Here is a 19536-nt window from a genome sequence, read left to right on the forward strand (position 1 = left end):
ACTGACCTAAGGTCGCCAGTCTTTCCTAAGATATTGTCTAAGGCAGACTGATAAGATTTCCTTCTAAGTGATGGGCTAATTTAACGCATCCGATTTTTAGTCGAATTTGTTTGTCTTTTGCTTCTTATCTTCTTTGCTTATAATATATGTACATTTTTATATTATTTGTTGGCTACAACAGCCGGAAATATAATGCTGTCTTATCGCGAATTTTTGTGCACCATAAGTTATAACACTCCTCAGTTCTCGTTTTATTCAAGATTGGCACATGAGTTCATTTTGTAAAAAAAGTTGAGATTATTCCTAAGCGTTTTTTTGTTGATTTGTTTAACGCGTATATAACTCTAGACAAAAGCTATTTCGAATATGCCTTAATATTCTAATATAATTCTCGAAAATCGGACATCATTAATGGAAGTTAGGGGCTAAGAAGTGCTGGTTTTGGGCGTTATTCCGAAAAAGCTATTTTTCCGATTTTTGACAGGGATAAAAATGTGAAAAAATTGGCTTAAACATCGGAAGCAATCTAAGGATGCAGTATCTTGGCGGACTATGTTACAAGCATTTTGAGGTATACCATTTCAAAATCGGACAATATTAAGAAATGTTATAGGCCAAATAAAATCAGACATACCTTAGATTCCAAAAATCGTCTTCAGTCAATAAAAGCACGAGGTGGAATTAGGTTAACGGTCAACAGAGATTAAAATTTACTTTTAAAGTACCCATAGCAAATGCCGTATTTTCATTACCTAAGTATAACCATAAATTTGGTTACTACCTTCGTTTCCATTTAATTTCCTTTGCGTTTATGAACTCGAATCACAGCTTGTATCTCAAGTTCCGGCAATAAAAATCAACTTAACCCCTTAAAAAACAATCGTAAAGCAAGCCTTCATTTGGCTTAAGCACATAATTCGACATCATTAAGTTATTTCCCCTGATGGCCCTAACAAAATAATGCAAATTCCAAAAACTATTTGAAACATTTTATTGCTAGACCTTGAAAGAGATTTAAGATGAATGTAAGAGAGAAATGCGAGAGAGGAGAGCGCAGTGCGGCGAATTCAAGAGGAGTAGCAGTGTTCGGTACTCGACTTTGCCACCCCCTCTCCCCGTTTTTCCCGAGGCGAAGACAACAAACCCGAATCGCCGCTGATAAAGGTTCGTGCTCGCTCGGAAATCCCCCCGAGTCCCAAAAAAAAAAAATAATGCTCCACTGCTGGCAGAAATCAGTTTCAGTTTCTGTTTCAGTTTCAGCGCGACATCGACGGTGAACGAAAGGCGAAGGCGCGGAAAAGCGCGTGGAAAACCAATGAAAAGTTTGATGGAAATGTGAGGCCCAAATACGTGAGGTGCGACATTTTCCGGACCAGTGTGCGTGTGCCTGTGTGTGTGCGAGTTTGTAAGGCAAAAGTGTGTGAGTGCCAAACGGATAAGAAAAGCGGGCACAATTGGGTCGTAAATTTTTGGAAAACGTGTGAAAACGCAGGAAAAGCCTCATTGCCCCATTGCCGGCAGTCGAAAATTGAATGACCTTTTGTCGCTGTTTTTGTGCTGTTCCAGTTACTGTTATTGCCAATGTTGTTGCTGCTTTTGTTGCCAAGTCGAAAACGCTTTCGGCACGCGAATGTTTTACGACATCGTATCCAAAAATTATATACCAAAAAAAGTAATAAGAAATCTAACGAAATTCGGTGCGTGTTGGCAGCTTGTCAGCTGCGACAGGCGACAAAAGCTGCAGAGCGATCCGTCTGCAGGCAAACAAATTATAAAAGTGTCGAACGCCCACACAACGACCTCCAGCTCCGCCCCCTTTTCCAGACCTCCCCCACCCCCACCCCACTCATTAGCATGCAGCAAATTAAGTTGTTTTATATTTAGAGCGCCCAGACCCCAAACACAAATTAACAAATTAAAACAACACAAAAAAACCAAACAAAAGCTGGGCAAACTACTATATCTTTGATCTGCGTCAAAACACAAATCGCTGCCACAAATATCGGGCGTTAATACATTTTTTTGTGTAATCCAATATTTAGGCCCGGCGGAACACTAAAAGAATGTGACAAAAATTAATAGAAAACACATAAAATATTAACGGAAAACAAGTGTGGAGGGAAATCTGCGACAGAACCAAAAAGTATGTGGCTGATCACAGTGCGTATGCGCAATGTGCGGGCTGCTTAAAAAACTCGAAACTTGCATGATATCATGGGATTTTGTGGCTGCTCGAGAAAATTAAGTTTTCCTGGGACAAAAACTTTCGCCTGTCGCGACTGCAGTTGTTGATGGAAAAGTTTTGTCAAGTGTCAAGTACTTTGGCTCCGCATTCGTTTTCCTTCCTTTGCCGCAAAACTATTGTTTGGGGTATCCAACTTTTTAAGGCCACCAGCTTATGAGGAGTCCTGGCTGCCATTCCCAAACACAATTAAATTGTTTCCTTTCTTTGTTCTCGCACATAATGCCATGTTGCCGATAAAAAGAGAAAACCTTCCTCAATAAAATATTCATACACCAGGAATTAACCGACACACAATGGACTGAAAAACAAAAGCAAATTTCGCCCCAGGGGTTCGAAGGGGGGTGGAGAATTAAACCCACCCGGAACTAAAGTTTCCTCCTAATCACAGTTACTAAGCATTAGAGCAGACAGTGGCCCCGAGCTGGGAAGCAGAGTGCAGACGCTTACAATTAGAAGGAGAGGCAAGAGGACCCGGGGGCATACGCAGAAAGAGAGGGCAATAGTTGGCGGGGCACGGAGATGGACGAAGCAATTGAGTGCGTTAACACTTTTGAGAGACACTGCTGACGTTGGCAGGAGTCTCAGACTCCGTCTCCGAGTCCTGCATCCACGAGTCCTTGCCTCGGGCCTTGTCCTCCTGACATTCCCACACACCCTTGGCCCCCTCTCTAATTCCATTACGGAAGCAACAGTGACAAGTGGCCAAGGATTCCAGGCAGGATTCCGAAAAGCAGTAGGAGGAGAAAGAGGAGCAGTCCAGAAGGATAACATGTCAGCAGCAGGCACTTCTGATTGAAGTCACACAGAGAGGATCCTGCAGAGGGAAAACTTAGAAACGGGAATCAATTATGGTCATGAGTATTGATTACGATGTGTTTGTATATGAAATATCAAAGCAATATATAGCAAAAAGATGAAAAACATAGCAGATCAATGGCATTTTTTAATTTCCTTTTGAATGTAAAGGTAAAAACTACACATCATTTATTTTCTATCTTATTAATAAACACTTTTTGTAAGATCTTTTGCTAAATAAAAAAATTATATTCACTTTTAATTAGGCTGATTTAATGGAAAGAATGAAAACGTAATTGAATAGGCACCATACCGTTTTTAATTTACTATTTTTATGTTTATTACAAAAAGTGCATACCATATTTTTATTTTATTTTGTGTATATTTCATTTTAAAGAGAAATTAGTTTTTTTTTTTTTTTTACATACAAGCAATACTCATTACTTTTTCAACTGAAAACTTTTTGTTGTTCTCGATATATCACTTAATTTTTTTTCTGCGAACTGTGTACTTAATTTTTTTTTGCCTTGCGTGTCAAAGAATTCCTGCAGTTGAACTCGGACCGTAATCCCTTCCCTCAGCTCATTAGTGTGTCTGTCTCTCTTGCGCCAGCGAAGTTTGCAATTAATTAAGTTTTAATTAATTTCACACAGTGTGAGGGAACGAATTCAAGAGAAAAACACACACCGTTTTCCAGGGGCGTGTGAAAAAGGCAATTCCCCAGCAAATGTTTAACAAATTAGATGTGAGGGAAACGGCGCGGCCGAGCAGCAGGAAAGTTTTTCCCCTGGGCCAAGCAATTGATTGATGCCAAACTGAATGGGTAGCAGCAGGTCTGAAAATAGCCACAGGCGGATGGATATATGTGGACTCGAGGTGAGACAGCTTTGAACAGTTCTCCACAAACTTCTCATAGTTGAGGGTTTTATTTTTGGAACCCGGCCACATGCCATCGAAGTTTGACCCATGAAATATGCAGGACCTGCCAGCTGACCGGAGACAATTCCCAACTTCTGTCAATAACTGATTCTGGTTTATGCATTAACCATAATTATATGCAAGATATGAGCAGGTTTTCCAAAGGGAATAGAAGGGCGGTTCTGGGTTTTTAGGTTTGGGCGTTTCCCGAAATCAAAGTTTTCCTCATTAGTACCGTGAACTTTTCTGTGAACAAGGTGTGGAAAAAAGTATCCCTCTTGATTCATTTCGATTCCCCTTTCACACAAGACCATCGATAATTGCAATTATTTGTTCAATGCTTATTCAATGCTATTCTGCTTAGTAAGAGGATTTTCCTGGCTCTTTCCCCAAACTTAAAATGGAAATTTTTGCTATATTTTAGTCAAAAATACTCATACTTTGCATACTGTTAAAATCTGGCTTATCAGAGCAGACACCAACACAAATTTAATCAATTTATGTTTCATAATAGCATGAGAAGCAGTAGCAAAGAGCAACAAAAACAGGACGAATGAAATTCCTTTTAAAGCTCTTTAGCCCCAGACGAAAATCAATTTTTTTTGGGCAGGTTCCAGGCGCAAAGAAAATAAAAAGTTGTCCATGGAAATGCGAAACGAGCGGGACAACAAAAAATATTATTCCGGCCTAGGACGAGCCAAAAGAGCAAATACGATGGCAACTGCAACAGCAGCAGCAGCAGCAGCAGTAACATCAACAACAACAACAACAATAATAATAATAGCAGCAGGAGCAGCAAGGACGTGCAACAACAAGGACATTGCAGAAAAAGTTCAACAAACGAACGTTAAAGGATTAAATTGTCTGCCATTGATATTAAGTGTTTTAAATGTCATTGCAAGTGTTTAATTCACGCGAAACGAAAAGGGAGAATCGAAAAACAGGCCGAAAGCTACAGAGAGAAAAAATGATAATAACTTTTAAGTCTACTATTATTTGTACCATTTGATAAATGTTACATTAGTTCAATGGCACTTGAATTGGTACTGATATTTCAATATTAACACTTTTAAAATGATGATCTCAATTATTTAGGTGATTTCCAGAACCCATCATATTATATCAAATTCTGCAATAAATTGTCTTGCAATTTTTCTCTCTGTAGTTAGAGCTAATAGAATGAGAGACACGTAAAAAGTGCTGTGTGTGAACAAGGGTAATCAAAACAAAAATATATCTTCCCCAGAGATTGCCCATAGATCAAAGCTCGCAAAGCAAACAGAGTGCGAACTGATAGGACGCAAAGTAAACCCGATAAAGTGGTAGAAAAAGGAGTTAATAGAGGTGCGAAGGAGCTAAGAGAAGTAAGCCAGCAACACTAAAAGGAGACCGCGAATCGAGTGGGTCATCGCAAAATGTTGACCCTGTGGACGGCACTTTTCTGCTGCCTGACGGGTAAGTCAAGTTCCTCCGATCCTCCCGCACATTCGCTTACCATATTCCACAGCCTGCTTAAGCATGCATAAGATTATCAGCAATACAATATATATATACAATATACATATACAATATAGGCCCTCCGCCCCGCTCAAGGTTGTTATTGTTGCCGCCTCGCCGGGCGCTGAATCCTTTTAAAAACATTTGTGGTTCGGGCTGCGAAAATCCTGATTTATGTTTCTGCCTGCTGCGTTGTCCTTGCAGTCCTGTGCTGCTGTTCTGACATGGCCACTGCCAACCGCAGCAGGAGCAGTGAAAGCGATGGTGCACCGGGAAAAAATCACCTCATTATATACTTTTTACAACACTTTTTATGGTATTTACTACGAAATGTTTGATAAACTTCAATTCAATATAAATGGTTGATTTATTCCTGGTGCTCTTTTTTCGCTTTTGGTTTTATAAAACAAATAGTAAAATATTGCCTAAGCAATAATAGAACAATAAAAAAATTTATTTATTTTCATATATAAATATTCTTTTCCATATTCAAATTATTTTCTGTTGTTAAATGTTTCACAAGCCTTTTAAATATACATAAATATATAATACTTTTTAAATTATACTCACCTTTGAAATATTGTATTTATATACATTTTGAGCCATGTTTTCTGCCAGTGTAAAAAGCGAGAGACCAACGTAGAGCCAAAGCAAACAAATGCGGTCGCTTGCTGGTCGCTTGGGGTCGTTTTTAAGGGCATATCGCATAACAGCAGCTCCAATGAGGAATGAGGGGTTAAGGGTTATGGGTTGTGTGGAGTGTGGAGTGGCGTGCGGATCGAGGGGTTAAGGGTGAGGGGGCTAAGGTGCCTGGTGTCACTGCACTTTAAATTTTAAACGCGCTCCGAACACACACAAATTGCTTTCTACACATAATTATGCATAATTGAAAAGTGTAATTATGCCCGAGACTCTGACTTTATGAGCCGCAAACTGTGAGCTCAATCAGGCGAAAAGCAACAGGCTCGGGCGGTTGGAGCACAAAAGTGGGTGGTTGGGTGGATCGGTGGGGCTGCTGTTACTGGAGCAAGCACAACATTCGAACCACCCACCCACTCAAGCGCAATGTTTATGAGTCGCAAGTCCTTTTAATTGCGTGCTGCCTGCACAGAGCAAAAGGGCAAGAGAAAGCCAAGTCGAAAGGCCAAGGAGTTCTCCTCACCTATTAAAAGCCCCCTGACATTAACAGACTTTTCTGGAAATTAAATGGGAAGTATATTGCCATGACAGACTGAAAGTCATATTTTAAAAATAAATGAATTAAACATGAATTCAAATATTGTGCAATCGCTGTGCTTATCTTTTCAATACAAAATACAGCAACTATAAAAATCAAAATGAAATAAGTTCTTTGAAAATGTTATTCCGTTTGATTAAAATTCCTTTGTGTCTTAATAGTTTAGTATTTAAAAAAACTCGGAATAAATATAAAACAATTCCTGCCTGTTGTTACATTAGCGAATAATTATGATTGTGCATTGATAGGACTTAACATTTTTTGCATCATCTTTTATTCTTCTATTTTTTTTCCCTGTCGCTGACATATTTGCTCGTCATTCAATGTTGGATGGCTGTGCAAGCAAAAAGTTATCGATCCTAACACTATATCGTACCTGTACACTCTCCATTCCATCCATTTGGCTTTATTTCCTTGCCATTCTGGCAGGCAACTTCTCATTGTTTGTGTCCTTTGTTTGGGCCTTTGCTCCTGCCAGTTCGGCCATGTGTTTTTATTGCATTAATTTTTATGGTCGCTTGCTTTTGTTGTTCTTTAGTTGTTATTGTTATTGTTTTTGTTGTTGCTGATGTTGGGGGTATTTTGTTATTGCCAGTATTCTTGTTGCTGGCAGCGTTACCCTCGACTGCTCTTGTTTTACTCAGCTGCGTATGCCCCAAAGTAATAAAGCGAATTGGTTTTCTTCAAATAATTTCCATTTTAAATCCAGTTTGCAAATCCCCGCCCACTTTGGCGGATTGCTGGTATTTTTTTCCTTGTTTCGGATTTCCTTTTCCGCAGTTTGTTGTTGTTTTTTTGGCTGTTGTGGGCGCTAAGCAAAAGTGGCTTCATTTTCCCGCGTCAGATTGCTGGTAAAGTTTGGTCGAGATTTGTTGTTGCTCGCCAAAAAGTGGCAAGTGGCAATTGTTTTGCCTGCCCTGATCCCTCTATATACTACTTCAAAATTCAGTCCCTCCTTCTCCAGAAGGCTCTCGATATTCTTGTACTGTCAGTTGTCAAAGGAGGCTTCAAAATTTAATTGAAATTTAGTGTAAACACAATGACAGGCAGTCGATTATCCTGCTGCGGATCCAACAGCTCCTGCTCCAATTCCTTTTCCTGTTCAACTTGGTTACACATAAAATGCACATACATATACAGAGAAAACATTATAAAAATATGTTGTTCTCCATAAAAATGTATTACAGATAACAATAATTATGTTTTATTGATAATTTAGTCAACCTTTTTCAAATTGCAATAAGATGTGAATTACAGTGTTTCTTTTGTTAATAAATATTTCCCGAAATATATTTTAATGGTCAAACAATTTCATGTAATTTTTCTATCTGTATTATTCGCTATATTTCCCGGGCAAATCCTTTTGCGCGCAAATCCTGTCAACTTCGGCTTGACTTTCCAATTTGCCATCGTTCGCCCCTTGTATGTGTCAAAAAACTTGGAATCGACCCCGGCGTTTCCCCGCGTTTGTTGTGCCCTCTGACCCCGCAGAACATAACATTTCACACGTGTCACTGAGCAGTGAGTTGTTGGCTGTCAAGATGCCACAGCCCCGCGATCCAGCAATAGCTTCGACTGGAATCTAACCCGCTGCCAAGACAACCGCCAACAAAATGGGTGGGCGAAATTGTATCGGGCCTGTATTAACATTCAGTCGCAACTCGATGGCCACACCCCCGCCGCCCCCTTTTCCCACTTTCCCTCCCCATTGAACCCGCTTTCCCTGCATGTTGTTCGCCTATTTGCTTTCTGCATATGGAAATGAAATGGCAAACAAGAACGAGAGCTACGAGAGCTGAAGTGGAGCAAAGAAAGCCAGGGGAAAATTACGTTGACACAGGGAAAAAGGCTAACTCACACCAACGCCAGTGGGAATTGGCCAAGTCACTTTAAGTTACAGCAACAGCCTAATGCATTTATTTACTGTCTCCTTTCCGGTTCACTGCACTCCTTAAAATGCTTCTAAAAGTGAGAAAATGGGAAATTATGTAAATGAAAACTAAACTTGAAAGGCTTTTAATTCGATTATAAATCACAGTTTTTAAAACAACACTTACCTTTAATATTAATTAATCAACTAATCAATACCATTCAAGCCATTATCAAATCTTGTTTTTAGCACACAAATTCCATTGCACAATAAATTTTATTTGGAAAAATTTTCCAAACAACCCAAGGCTTAGGAATATTTACAGCTTTAGTGCAATTGTTCAATGTAATCTCGCCTAATCCAGCAATTAAAACGATTATAAATCAATGAAATGCTTAATAAAATGAAATTTACGGAAGTGAAGTACTCAATTATTATTATGACTACCGAATAGGTAGGTTAATTAAAACAAAAGCCTTGTTCAATTAGTATTTAGCACTTGAAAATGAAAATCAATTACTTGAGGGCATGACATTACATTCGGAAATGAACAACAATAATTACAGCTGTTTTAGAGTTTTGGGAGCCAAATGGAAAGGGCATCATAATCGCCCTGATTAACGATATCCTATAACTCAACCGTGATACTGGAAACTCTTTCCCACGCGCCAGTTTAAACCTTTTTCTTGCCAATTGCCACCAAGAGCGTTGATTGCCCCTTTTTAACCCTTTTTTAAATGGGGCGAGCGCGCTTGGAAAAACTTGAAAAATTCCCGAGCTTCTCGTTTTTCGCCTTTTCGGGTTGGCAGTTCATTTGAATTGTTTTTGTTGGGGCAACCATTTGTAGCCCCTTGTAATAGGGTTGCCTATTTTCAATTCTCCGCATTCATTTCTTTATTTTGCTTATCGGGTAGCGGCAACAAAAAGCCGAGCAAAAATAAAAGCGAATAGGAGCATGAACAAATTGTTTACGGATGTGTTTGCGACCCGCTTCTCTGGCAACCGAAAAATACAAAAGGGTAAAAAGCAAACCCCAAACCGAAACCGAGAAAGGATGTAGCAGAAATTCATAACAAACTACATTTCATGGCAGTGTGTTTGTGTGTCTGTGTGCTAAGGAAATTCACTTGACTTTTGGCCACCACTGTTTTTTTTTTTTTTTTTTTTTTTTTTCAATTTTTTTCTTGGCTTCTTCGGACGAAACTGGGGGCATAAATAAGCTTCTGGACTACTGCAGTTGTCGCCATTCTGGGGCAACAATGGCCAATAGGTAGCATGGGTATTTGCCATCGCACTTATTTATGGCTATTTGTCGGCGGAGTTGGCCAGGACTTTCATGGCATCTTTATGGCCGTTCACTATATGCATATCGCAGCGTGGAAACTTTGCAACTTTAAAGTCAACAGACTGCCATTCGCAAAATAACAAAAAAAAAAAAACAGATTTTGCCGAAGAAGTTTACTTTGCAGTTGCTCAGTTGGCTTTACTTAAGCCCTTCGACTTTGGCTCAAGTTTTTGTGTTTGTACATCCGTTGCCAAGGGAATCCCTTAATCATCTTTGCCAATAAGTGTTGAATAAATGTGTATCTTATATATTGCCCATTAAATCCCAACCAAACACTTGAAAACCATCACGTGTAGTAGATGAGTTTTTCAGTTTATTTTCCTTATGCCTGCAGCCCATTCAACGCCAATCGAAGTCAATTGTTGACATAATTGCCAGCGGCAGACTTCTAGGACACAGTCTCTCCATCGCCTTCGATCCTGGCTGGCTTTCATTATAACGCTAAATTGATTTTGAATTTAGTTCAATGTTTATGGTCAAATGATTTCATTTTTGTGTCAGCCAGCCAGTCAGCCAGCCAGCCATTCGCTGGTTGGTTGCTAAAAGGTGAGGCCTCCCCTCAATTTTTGCCCTTTGTCTAACTTATAAATCATTTGTGCGGCGATGCGTAAGCAAACGCCCCAAAGAGCTTTAAGAACCGACCGGCCCGAGGGATAATCCAGGGGCCCAAAAATAAATATGTGAAACGAGGTAAAAATGAAAAGCGATGCCCCGAAAGTAATCCCCAATCGATTTACAAAAAAGAAAGGAGGAGCAGAAAAAAAAAGAAAAACAGGTCCTAAACGAAGTGAAAAGGAGAAGCGAGACTCATTGAATGAGTTTCCGTTCGCCATTTGGTGACTTTGAGCGGGGTTCCCATTTTGCATGTGCGGTTCTATAGAGGAAGTCTCTGGTGTCGGCGAATATATATACTCGAACCGTATACATTTTTTATGTATTTCATATCCATTAAGTTCAAAGCGAAAGATGTGTCCGGACAGGAGGCAGCAGCATCGGCGGAAGAGTCTAATGTATTGGCTCCGACTCCACTTGGTCTCCGGGTCCTTTGGCTGCTGTTCCCGTAAAAACCATCTTGCTCCTCGGGAGAAACCACCCTGCACCACCTCGCACCACCCTGAACCACCTAGCATTTCCTGATTGCCCCACTACGCTTTTCGTCCGGCGACGATGAAATTTCAATTACTCAAGCAAAATGATAAATGAACTTGTAGCCGCAAATTTTTGCTTTGCCTTTTGTCTCGGCCACCTCCCCCTGCCGCCTTTTCGCCTCTTCGCCTTTTTCTAACCAAAAGCCATTACCAAGACAGCCCACTAAGTGTGTGGGCGTGGCAGTGGCAGACATGTGTGTACTGTAGTGTGCAACTTTGCCCCAATGTTTGACAGTTTTTCGCACGGAGTCTCATTAAACTTTACCCACTATTCTGGCAAAAAAAGCTACAAATAACAGATCTTAAACAAAACAATTCAGGAAGTCATCGTTTGGTAAAAAGATGTTAAATGGAAAAGTGTTTGAGGAAAAGAAAATAGAATACCTACAAATGTATTTTATGGCTTCTTTGAATATATTTTTAAATAAATATTTTGTTCAGTTCAGTTTTAAATCAACTGTTTTCCTTGCCATTTATTTTAATTTAATATTGCCACAGTTAACGCAAAGTGAGTTTAAAACCACTCAACCACAACGACTTAATTTCCACTTCTCCCATGTTGCTAAATACCCTTTAAGTGCACACTTTTTTAACGCACTGTTTGGCCGAGCTCAACAATGTTTTAGAACAAAGATGGGGAAGCAGTCCGGTCGTAGTTTATTTTAATAATATTTACTTGCCCTGCAGCTCGAGTTGCCGTGACTGCAGTTGCCTTTGTAAATGTATGGTAGCTGCAATTGCGACTGAAGTTGCACTGTTGCACTTAATTAGCGACTGAAATATGTCGCAACATTCTGGACTTTGCAGCATGTTGGCGGGAGTTGAGTTAATTAAATAAGCTGGCATGACAACTGCTACTATGCAACTTCATTAGGACCAAGGAAAATCAAATCCCACGGGCCACATGTGCCCACTTGCAAACTCGAGAGCTTGTTGAGAATTCAATCACTCAAGAACGAACGAATTCAACAACAACTGCCAGGACCCTCATCAATATTCAGGTGCTGTTTTGTTTGTTTCCTGTTATTTACGCCACTGCACTACAGAAAACAAAATGGATTTAAAATAGAAATACGTGCATTTGTAATGTTCGTTAAAAAATGTGAAAGAATTATAATAGTTTGTATACGATATGTATTATTTACGCGTTTAGTTAATGATTCGAATTTCTGTTCGTAACTCTTCTTTTAAATATTTCTAAGTTAAACATAGTTTTTTTTTACTGTGCAGCTTGTCTAGGATCCACACTCGTACATCTGCTCACTGAGCCACTATAAACTCTCTTCGACATCCACTTAATTGCATTTCATTCATAGCTAAGCAGCAGCAATCCTGCAGGATGGAATGGGAAGAGGTGTCGGTAATGGTGTGAAGTTTTATTTCCCTTCAATGCCATTTCACACTCGCTCCAGCGAATTGGTTAAAGTGGAATGCAAAAACAGAAAAACAAAAGATAAACAGACAGTTTGGGAGCACAGACTTTGGAATGACCATTAAAATTGTAATCTTGGGAAACTCATTTTAGAACATCTTGTGCAAGACAAAAACAAAAACATATAAAAACCAGGAGAAATATTTAATTTCCCATAAAAAAGTGGGATCTAATAATTCATTAATAGTTTTATGGGCCATAACATATGTCGGAAATTATGTTTTTAAGAAAGCATTACAAAATTTATGGTGTGTTAGAGATGAGTTATTTTAAAAATCAGCTTTTCATAGCAAAAGCAGTGTTTAAATTGAATTTGGATTTTAAATATCACCAAACAGTTTGTGATAAAGATTCGTAAAATATATACATACTTCCAATTAATTTTTTTTAAGTCCTCTTCACCTGTTTCCGTAAATTATTTCTTACTGAAAATTATTGTGAGTAATTCGCATTCAAAAGGGAATACTTATACACCCAATGAATACCCATTTCGGAGGCGCCAATCCAGAATGCAATGCCAAGTGGATGTTCGGGCTTTCGGTGGTTTGAGTGAGTGACTGCGCTGGGTGGCATTGAGTTGGCAAGGTTGCGGGTGGTTTGTGGGTGGGTTGGATTGGCGGTGGTGTCGAGGTGGCAGAGTGTGGGTGCGAATAAGTGCGAAAGTGAGAGAAGCTGCCAGAACAGCGAAAGAGAAGTGCCAAACAATGGGTGCAATGAGCTCGGCAAGTGGGCAAAAAATGAACAACTTAAGCCGCTCGGCTTTTGTTGCGGATGCCTTTCCTTCTTTTTTTTTTGATAGTTTGCTGTGAGAAATATTACCCACCAAAAGCAAATGAGTTGGCTCGTATGCACAAAGTTTGCCGAAAGCGGGGAAAGAGTGCATGCTATGATAAAACTTTGGTATGTACACTATATTGTATCGATAGCTCTTAAAATAGAGTTTTTTCCTGAATTTAAGAAGAAAGTTAACAAAGTTAGTCATGTGAAATATAAATACAAGTTTCTTTTTCTTAAATAAAACATAAGCAAATGAAAGGAGTTTTCTGTTAGAAGTTACTGCTTAAATTTGTACCATATCTTTTGCTTTTTAAGCATATAACCAAATTTTAAATTTGTATTGTTTTGAAACTTTCAACTTGTAAAATAGTAACTTGCCGTTGCCCACTGTTTGGACCACTTTCTCCTAAATCTTTGCCCTTTTGTTACCCCTGACTTTTAAATGCGGCACGGACATTCCAATCGCTATTTTTTGTCTTTCTGGCCTGCGGCGGTGGCTTAAAATTGAGACGTCACCGCCAACGCAGCAAAGGAACGCAGTGGGATCTAAAAAAAAACAAGAAGTAAAAAACATTCAGACAGGGAGTGAAAAAGAGCAAACTTCGTTAATTGAATTGTACGCTGCACGACTTCTATTGCAGGCGCGTTCTGCCCGATTTCGATTCCAGTTTTGGTCAATGTTTTAGCCGCTTTAAAAAAAGGGGGAAAGGGAAAAGGGGCAAGGGGATTGTGTGGCTTAGGTTTCGGCGTCTATTTTAAGCGTTTTGGTGTTTGGCACGTTCCTCGTTTTATCTTCGCTCGCCGCACAGAATCCCTATCTCCCAGAACGCCACCGCTTTCGCTCCGCTTGACTAAATGTGTTGGGATCCAAAACATGCTGTGTAAACACTTACGACCGCACATCTGCTGTTCCCCTCTGCTTCTCCACTCCTCCCCCTCGTTTCCCCCCTTTTTTGCTCCACCCCTCGACCTTGTCCCCTCAACGGTTTTATTAATACAAATATTAATTTTTGCGGCGCTGCATGTGGCAGGTTTGTTTACACTGACGCCATTGCCAAACCACCCAGGCATTTGCCACCCGACCCAATCCAAGCCAACCCGACACGCCCCCTTTGCTGGTGGGGTGTATCATTATTTCCCCGCCCACGCACTTTGCTTGATTTGCATGAACAAGGCGAGATGGTGCCCTTAAATTATGTTCCATAAAGGAAGAGGCCCTAACCCCCTTCCCTCCGCGAAAAGAGCTCCCCTTTCCGGCAACCTTGACTATGGCTTCATTTTTCGGTCTCCGGCTTTGAATAACTTAACCGGACTGAGATCTTTCGAGGGCCTTTTGGCCGAGTGAAAGGGAATGCATTTCTGAGTTGATGAACAATGTCCATCAGCGGCAGCTCATCTCCAGATTCTAGAAGAGGTTGCAGCTAGAGAGTGCACTGAGAGACATTTGAATCGAGTTCTTAAAACTAAGATTAAATATCTGAAAGCTACGCTAAAATTGTTATCCGTGCGTGTTGATTTTATTAGCTGGTTGAAATAAATAAAGAATTATATAAATCAATCTTTTTACAAAACTACAAAAAGAATTCTTCCTAAATTAAATTTACAAGATTATAGATTTCCATTTCTATGGAAAAGTATTTAAAAATCTTTAATAAATTTTATTTCCATCTCTGCTTATGTAGAGGTACTTTAATATTTTAAATACACTTCATAAAATCGTCTTAAGTAAAAGGATTAAAATCTTCTCCCTCGAAAAACAGCATTTTCTTGTAAGATCCCTACATCAATATTACATCAGGCAAAAACAATCTGGCGTCCAGTTTTCCCCAATGTGCAGATGGGCAATCGCACCTGGGCTGACCCACCTGACCCAGTTCAAGGCTGCGAAGGGTGGGGAGGTGGGGGAAGGTGAAAGGGGAGAAGGTCGAAAACAAGGCGGAGTCAAAGGACGAGGACGTGGAAGAGTAAACTGAGGTGCGGCGAGGCAGCCCGGAGGCCAAACAAGTCGGGAAATGGGAATCCCATCGGGGTACATTAGCTTTGTGGAAAACTTTGCGGAAAACTTTCCATCTTTTGCGGTCCCCGCACAAACTCCAAAGGGTTTGTCTTTAATCTCCGGATAGTTTGAACAACTTCCCGCTCAAAACTACAAATCAAACTATTTTCTACTTAAGGGGACGCTTCTGTATTTTTCTGCTGAGGCCGGAAATGGTTGACTTATTCGGTTAGGGCATGGTACGAATTTCATCTTGTTGTGCCCGAATTTTCCGCCTCAGTAAATGCTGCCATTGCGAAGATGTTGATTCTTGAGAATTGCACTGGGCCAGCATTCTGTGAAAAGAGCGGACCAATCCCTTTTCCCTCATCCAATACAAACTGCAGCGAGTCTCAACAGACGAAATGCGGCAATTGCTCGCAGGCTGCCTCTTTGGCTATATCCCTTTCACACTTCAACAAATGCTCCTTCGGCCTTAAAACCAGACTCTTTCAGTTCGAAAATACTACCTTATTTAAACTAAACAATAAGAGTAACAAGGAATTGAAATAAAAATTAAATAAATACTAGCAAACTTAAAACTAGTTTTCTACCAAAGTTTATAACCTAAACAACTTTATTTAAAAAGACGAAGATTTTCGTAGTTTTGGTTTTTGTAATCAAATCATTTAGGTATAATTTTTCTGAGTGATTCCCCCTTTTCCCAATTCCAGCAGCTACCCAATTTTCTCTCGGCGAAGAGAGCTTGGCAAATATTTTCTTAATTAGTCGCTGCCAAGGCTTTTCCGGCTCACGAAAAAAGTGCAGCAAAGCGAGGAGCGAGAGAAAACTGGAAGGAAGAAAAAGGAGAAAGGCGGTTGAGGTTGGTCAGTTGTCAAGTGTGAAAAATTGCAGCTCAAATTGCAGTACAAAATGGCTTGAAGCGCTCGTTAAAAGTCACGCAGCACGCAGAGGAAAAGCCAGCCGGGGAAAATGTTTCAAAATTTATGCGTATGAAAACAGAAATTATATTATTTGCAACTGCCACCAGAGGGGAAATGCGGGGGAGTAGCATAAAATTGCAGTTGCGTCGGAAACAACGGCAACATCGTCACCAAGGGGTTAAACAACACTTGACATTTGACCCCCAACCCCTCGCTCTCTACCACTGCACACATAAAAAATTGCATAAAATTTGCATGTCGAAAGTGCGTCTCGAGTTTTTCGAGCCACCCCAAACGCTCTGCATTTGCAATGTTGGTGGCCACCCCATTTGGCCATCATCAGAGTTGTTTAGCAAGCATTTGGGGAATTTACTTTCGCTGCGTTGCAAATTTGCAATCAACATAACAATTATGCGCAAATGCAGAGGGGAGCGCCCAACTTTGCATCATCAACTTGTTTATGGCTGGCTTAAATGCACATAAACTTGTATTTATTTGCACACAACAGGGTGAGTTTCTCTTTTACCATATGTTGTGTTTTATGTGGAGCGCTGCAAATTTAAAGATCAAGCGGCTAATTAGGATGGCAGCACATGCCACTCGGCTGAGGGGGTCTGAAATGATGCGGCGGCTCTGTATGGTAGACCCATCAATGTCTGCCCCACAATCGGATAAGCGGAGCGTAGCACCGCGATTGTCAAAGCGTATTTAATGAGCAAACTCCCGGGTCCCCAGCCACTGGGACATCCATCTATCTATCGCCCCGGCACCACCGCCACCCAAGTGGTGCTGCTGTTCCTGTGAAAATCACAAAATCAGTTGGCAAGAAATCACTGCAGACAGTGGCGCAGGGGAAGGGGGATTGGAGGGGGAGGAGGAGAAGGAGGGATTGGATGGGGGACACAAACCGCGGCGACAACATCGAAACAACGACAACGACGACATCATGCTGGCACTGTTTGCCAGGGATTGTGTTTTTGGGGTGAATTTTCGACTGTGAGTGTGTGCTCAAGTGCACTCAGAAAAAATTTTATGATTATCGAAACTCTTAAAAATTAATTAGAAAGAACATATTTTGTTATTTTAATAGGAACTTATCGAAAAAGATGATACATTTCTAAAATTGGTTTTTATTTAATTTAATTTCTTGTTATATAAATTCTCAAAATTCTCAATATCTATAGAATTTTTCTTTTATATCTTTAAAACGTTAAGAACATTTAAAGTGTGGAGTAAAGAAAATTGAAAAGCAACAAACAAGAGATATATAAATGATTTTTAATTTAAATTTTTTCCCATAGTCTGGGAACTTTTTAGGAGCAATTTACATGAAAAAGTGAAGCCGTGTCTAAAATCACCCATATTTGCGAAATTACCATATATATTTATTCAGTAGCCTGTGTCGGTGGAACAATTGTTTTTCTGACTGTCTGGGCGATGGAATGACTACAAACAGACGGGGAAATGCTTGTGGCAAATACCGCGATGCGTGTCTGTCTCCGTTTTCCCCGATTGCATTTGGAGCAGGGGAAACTTGGAGCAGCGATGGCTGGGAAATTTCCTCGAGGAGGAAAACCGAAATTGTCTAGGCTGATGTCGGGGCTTTTGTTGTTGGCGAGGTAGGATAATGACATCAATATGCTTGACAAGAATCGCAGAAGCCAGAAGACAGAAGCCAGTGACCTTGAACCGTACTTTTTCGTGGAACTCCAGAGGAAGGAAAGTGAGGTATTTTGGCATAAGCAAAGCAGATACATAGCTGAAGGATCAGTGTTTCAAGACAGTTGGCAGGTGCTTCATTAGCAGTCCTCGTCGATAACAAATGAAGCTCGTTTTGCTGCTGAAGACACTTTTCCCCCAAAAAGACAAAAAGGAAAGGCTCTACCTCAATTCTCTAGAAATTTTGACCAAAAATTGCCACCAAAGTGGGGAGGGTCGACCACAGGACTTTTTCATTAGTGCAAGTGCCGCACAGCTGCATGCCACAAACACACACACACTCGTACACACACACGTGGCCAACTACCGACACGTTCCTGGCATTGCGAAACGTGCCAAAAAGTATTGCATAAGCGCAGGCGGACAACGAAATCAGAATCGGTTGTGCAAAAAAAAAGGTGGGGGAAAAACAAAAAAGGAAACGTAAATACGGGCAAGGCGAGGACAATATTTTTGCTGCTGCCCCAGTTGCTCCTTCTTCTGCTGATTCCCCTTTTTCTCATGTGAAAAAACAAATCTCAACCACACATACCCAGATAGCAGCACTGAGAGAAAAGTCTAGAAAATATCACCATTTAATAACAGCAAAGTTCAATCTTATTTAGATTAATTTGTAGTCCAAAAATATTTTAATGGAATAAATACAATAATATGGTTTATAGAAATAAAAGTTGTAACTTTTACTTAAATACATATTATACATTTTATTTTGTTCATAAGTATATATAATTTAATTAGAAAACTATTTTCAGAAACAATTTTAGACAAAAGATCACTTACTTGTGCAATAATCCTACCCCTTTGAACATGCAACCCAGTATCTTCTCATAAACTATTTATCGATTTGTGTATTCCAACTCAAACTTAATCCTTATAGTTCCATGTCCCATCATGGCACTCTAAATCACTTCTCCGAGTGCAGTCGTTGGCAGTGCGTTTAGCAATCAGCTCACGACTTGGCAGCCAGTCCGAGTTGCAGAGACTTTGCCTCAGAACTGTCGTTGCGCATACGCCACGTTGCACTGCTGCCATCCGACGGGGCGTGTGTTAATAATGCGTGACATAAACTGGAGCTCCCGACAAGTCCCGTCGATGGGCACAAACGAATTGAGTTGACTCGACTTGAGTGGGGCATTTTAAGTGACAGTTTGCAGTTTGCGAGGAGCGAAGTGAAGAGTGAGCAACTGAACAACCGAGCACTGCAGACTTTGTCTGTGACTCTGTCGAGCAAATGACTTTGTCATTGTTTTATTGACATGTCGCACACTCCCAGCAATTTCTGAAGAGCTGCGGAGTGAGTAGAAGGCTCCATCTTAACACTTAAATTTTTACTCAAAATATGCAAATAAGTGCTGCCAAAGTGCCAGAGTGCCAGAGGCAAGTGCTCCTTTTACCCGAACTTCCCATCCTAATGTGAGCGTGTGTGCGAATGTGTGAGAATTTCAATTTCCTGCTCACACCCAATGCCAATCAAAAGAAAACCCCACCCCACCAATCGAAGGACGGGTGAATAAATTTACAGCGAGCGAGGAAATTAAACCAAATTGAAATTGTTTCGCTTGCGCACTCGCAAAGTTTTCCTTAAAGGCTCCGCTTGTTTTGGGTTCGACTTAAGCCCGGGAAAAGTTTTAATT

The 19536-nt window shown here is 40.3% G+C and overlaps 1 protein-coding gene across 4 annotated transcripts in view; it reads left to right on the top strand.

The window, feature by feature from the left end:
• Positions 1–1257: 1257 nt before the first annotated feature.
• The window catches only part of LOC108089753 (zwei Ig domain protein zig-8), a 40540-nt gene continuing 22261 nt past the window's right edge, over positions 1258–19536 (top strand). For 2 of the 4 annotated variants that reach the window (XM_017188139.1, XM_017188143.1), the window contains exons 1-2: positions 1266–1355; positions 5205–5413. In XM_017188139.1, coding sequence (XP_017043628.1) covers positions 5374–5413 — 40 coding nt within the window. In that variant the 5' untranslated portion in view covers positions 1266–1355; positions 5205–5373. Of the gene's footprint in view, positions 1421–5204; positions 5414–19536 lie in introns of all 4 variants that reach the window. The other 2 variants (XM_017188142.1, XM_017188140.1) reach the window with 2 other exon arrangements.

This window comes from Drosophila ficusphila, unplaced genomic scaffold (assembly GCF_018152265.1).
Source record: "Drosophila ficusphila isolate 14025-0441.05 unplaced genomic scaffold, ASM1815226v1 contig_106, whole genome shotgun sequence".
NCBI classification, from domain to species: Eukaryota; Metazoa; Arthropoda; class Insecta; order Diptera; family Drosophilidae; genus Drosophila; species Drosophila ficusphila.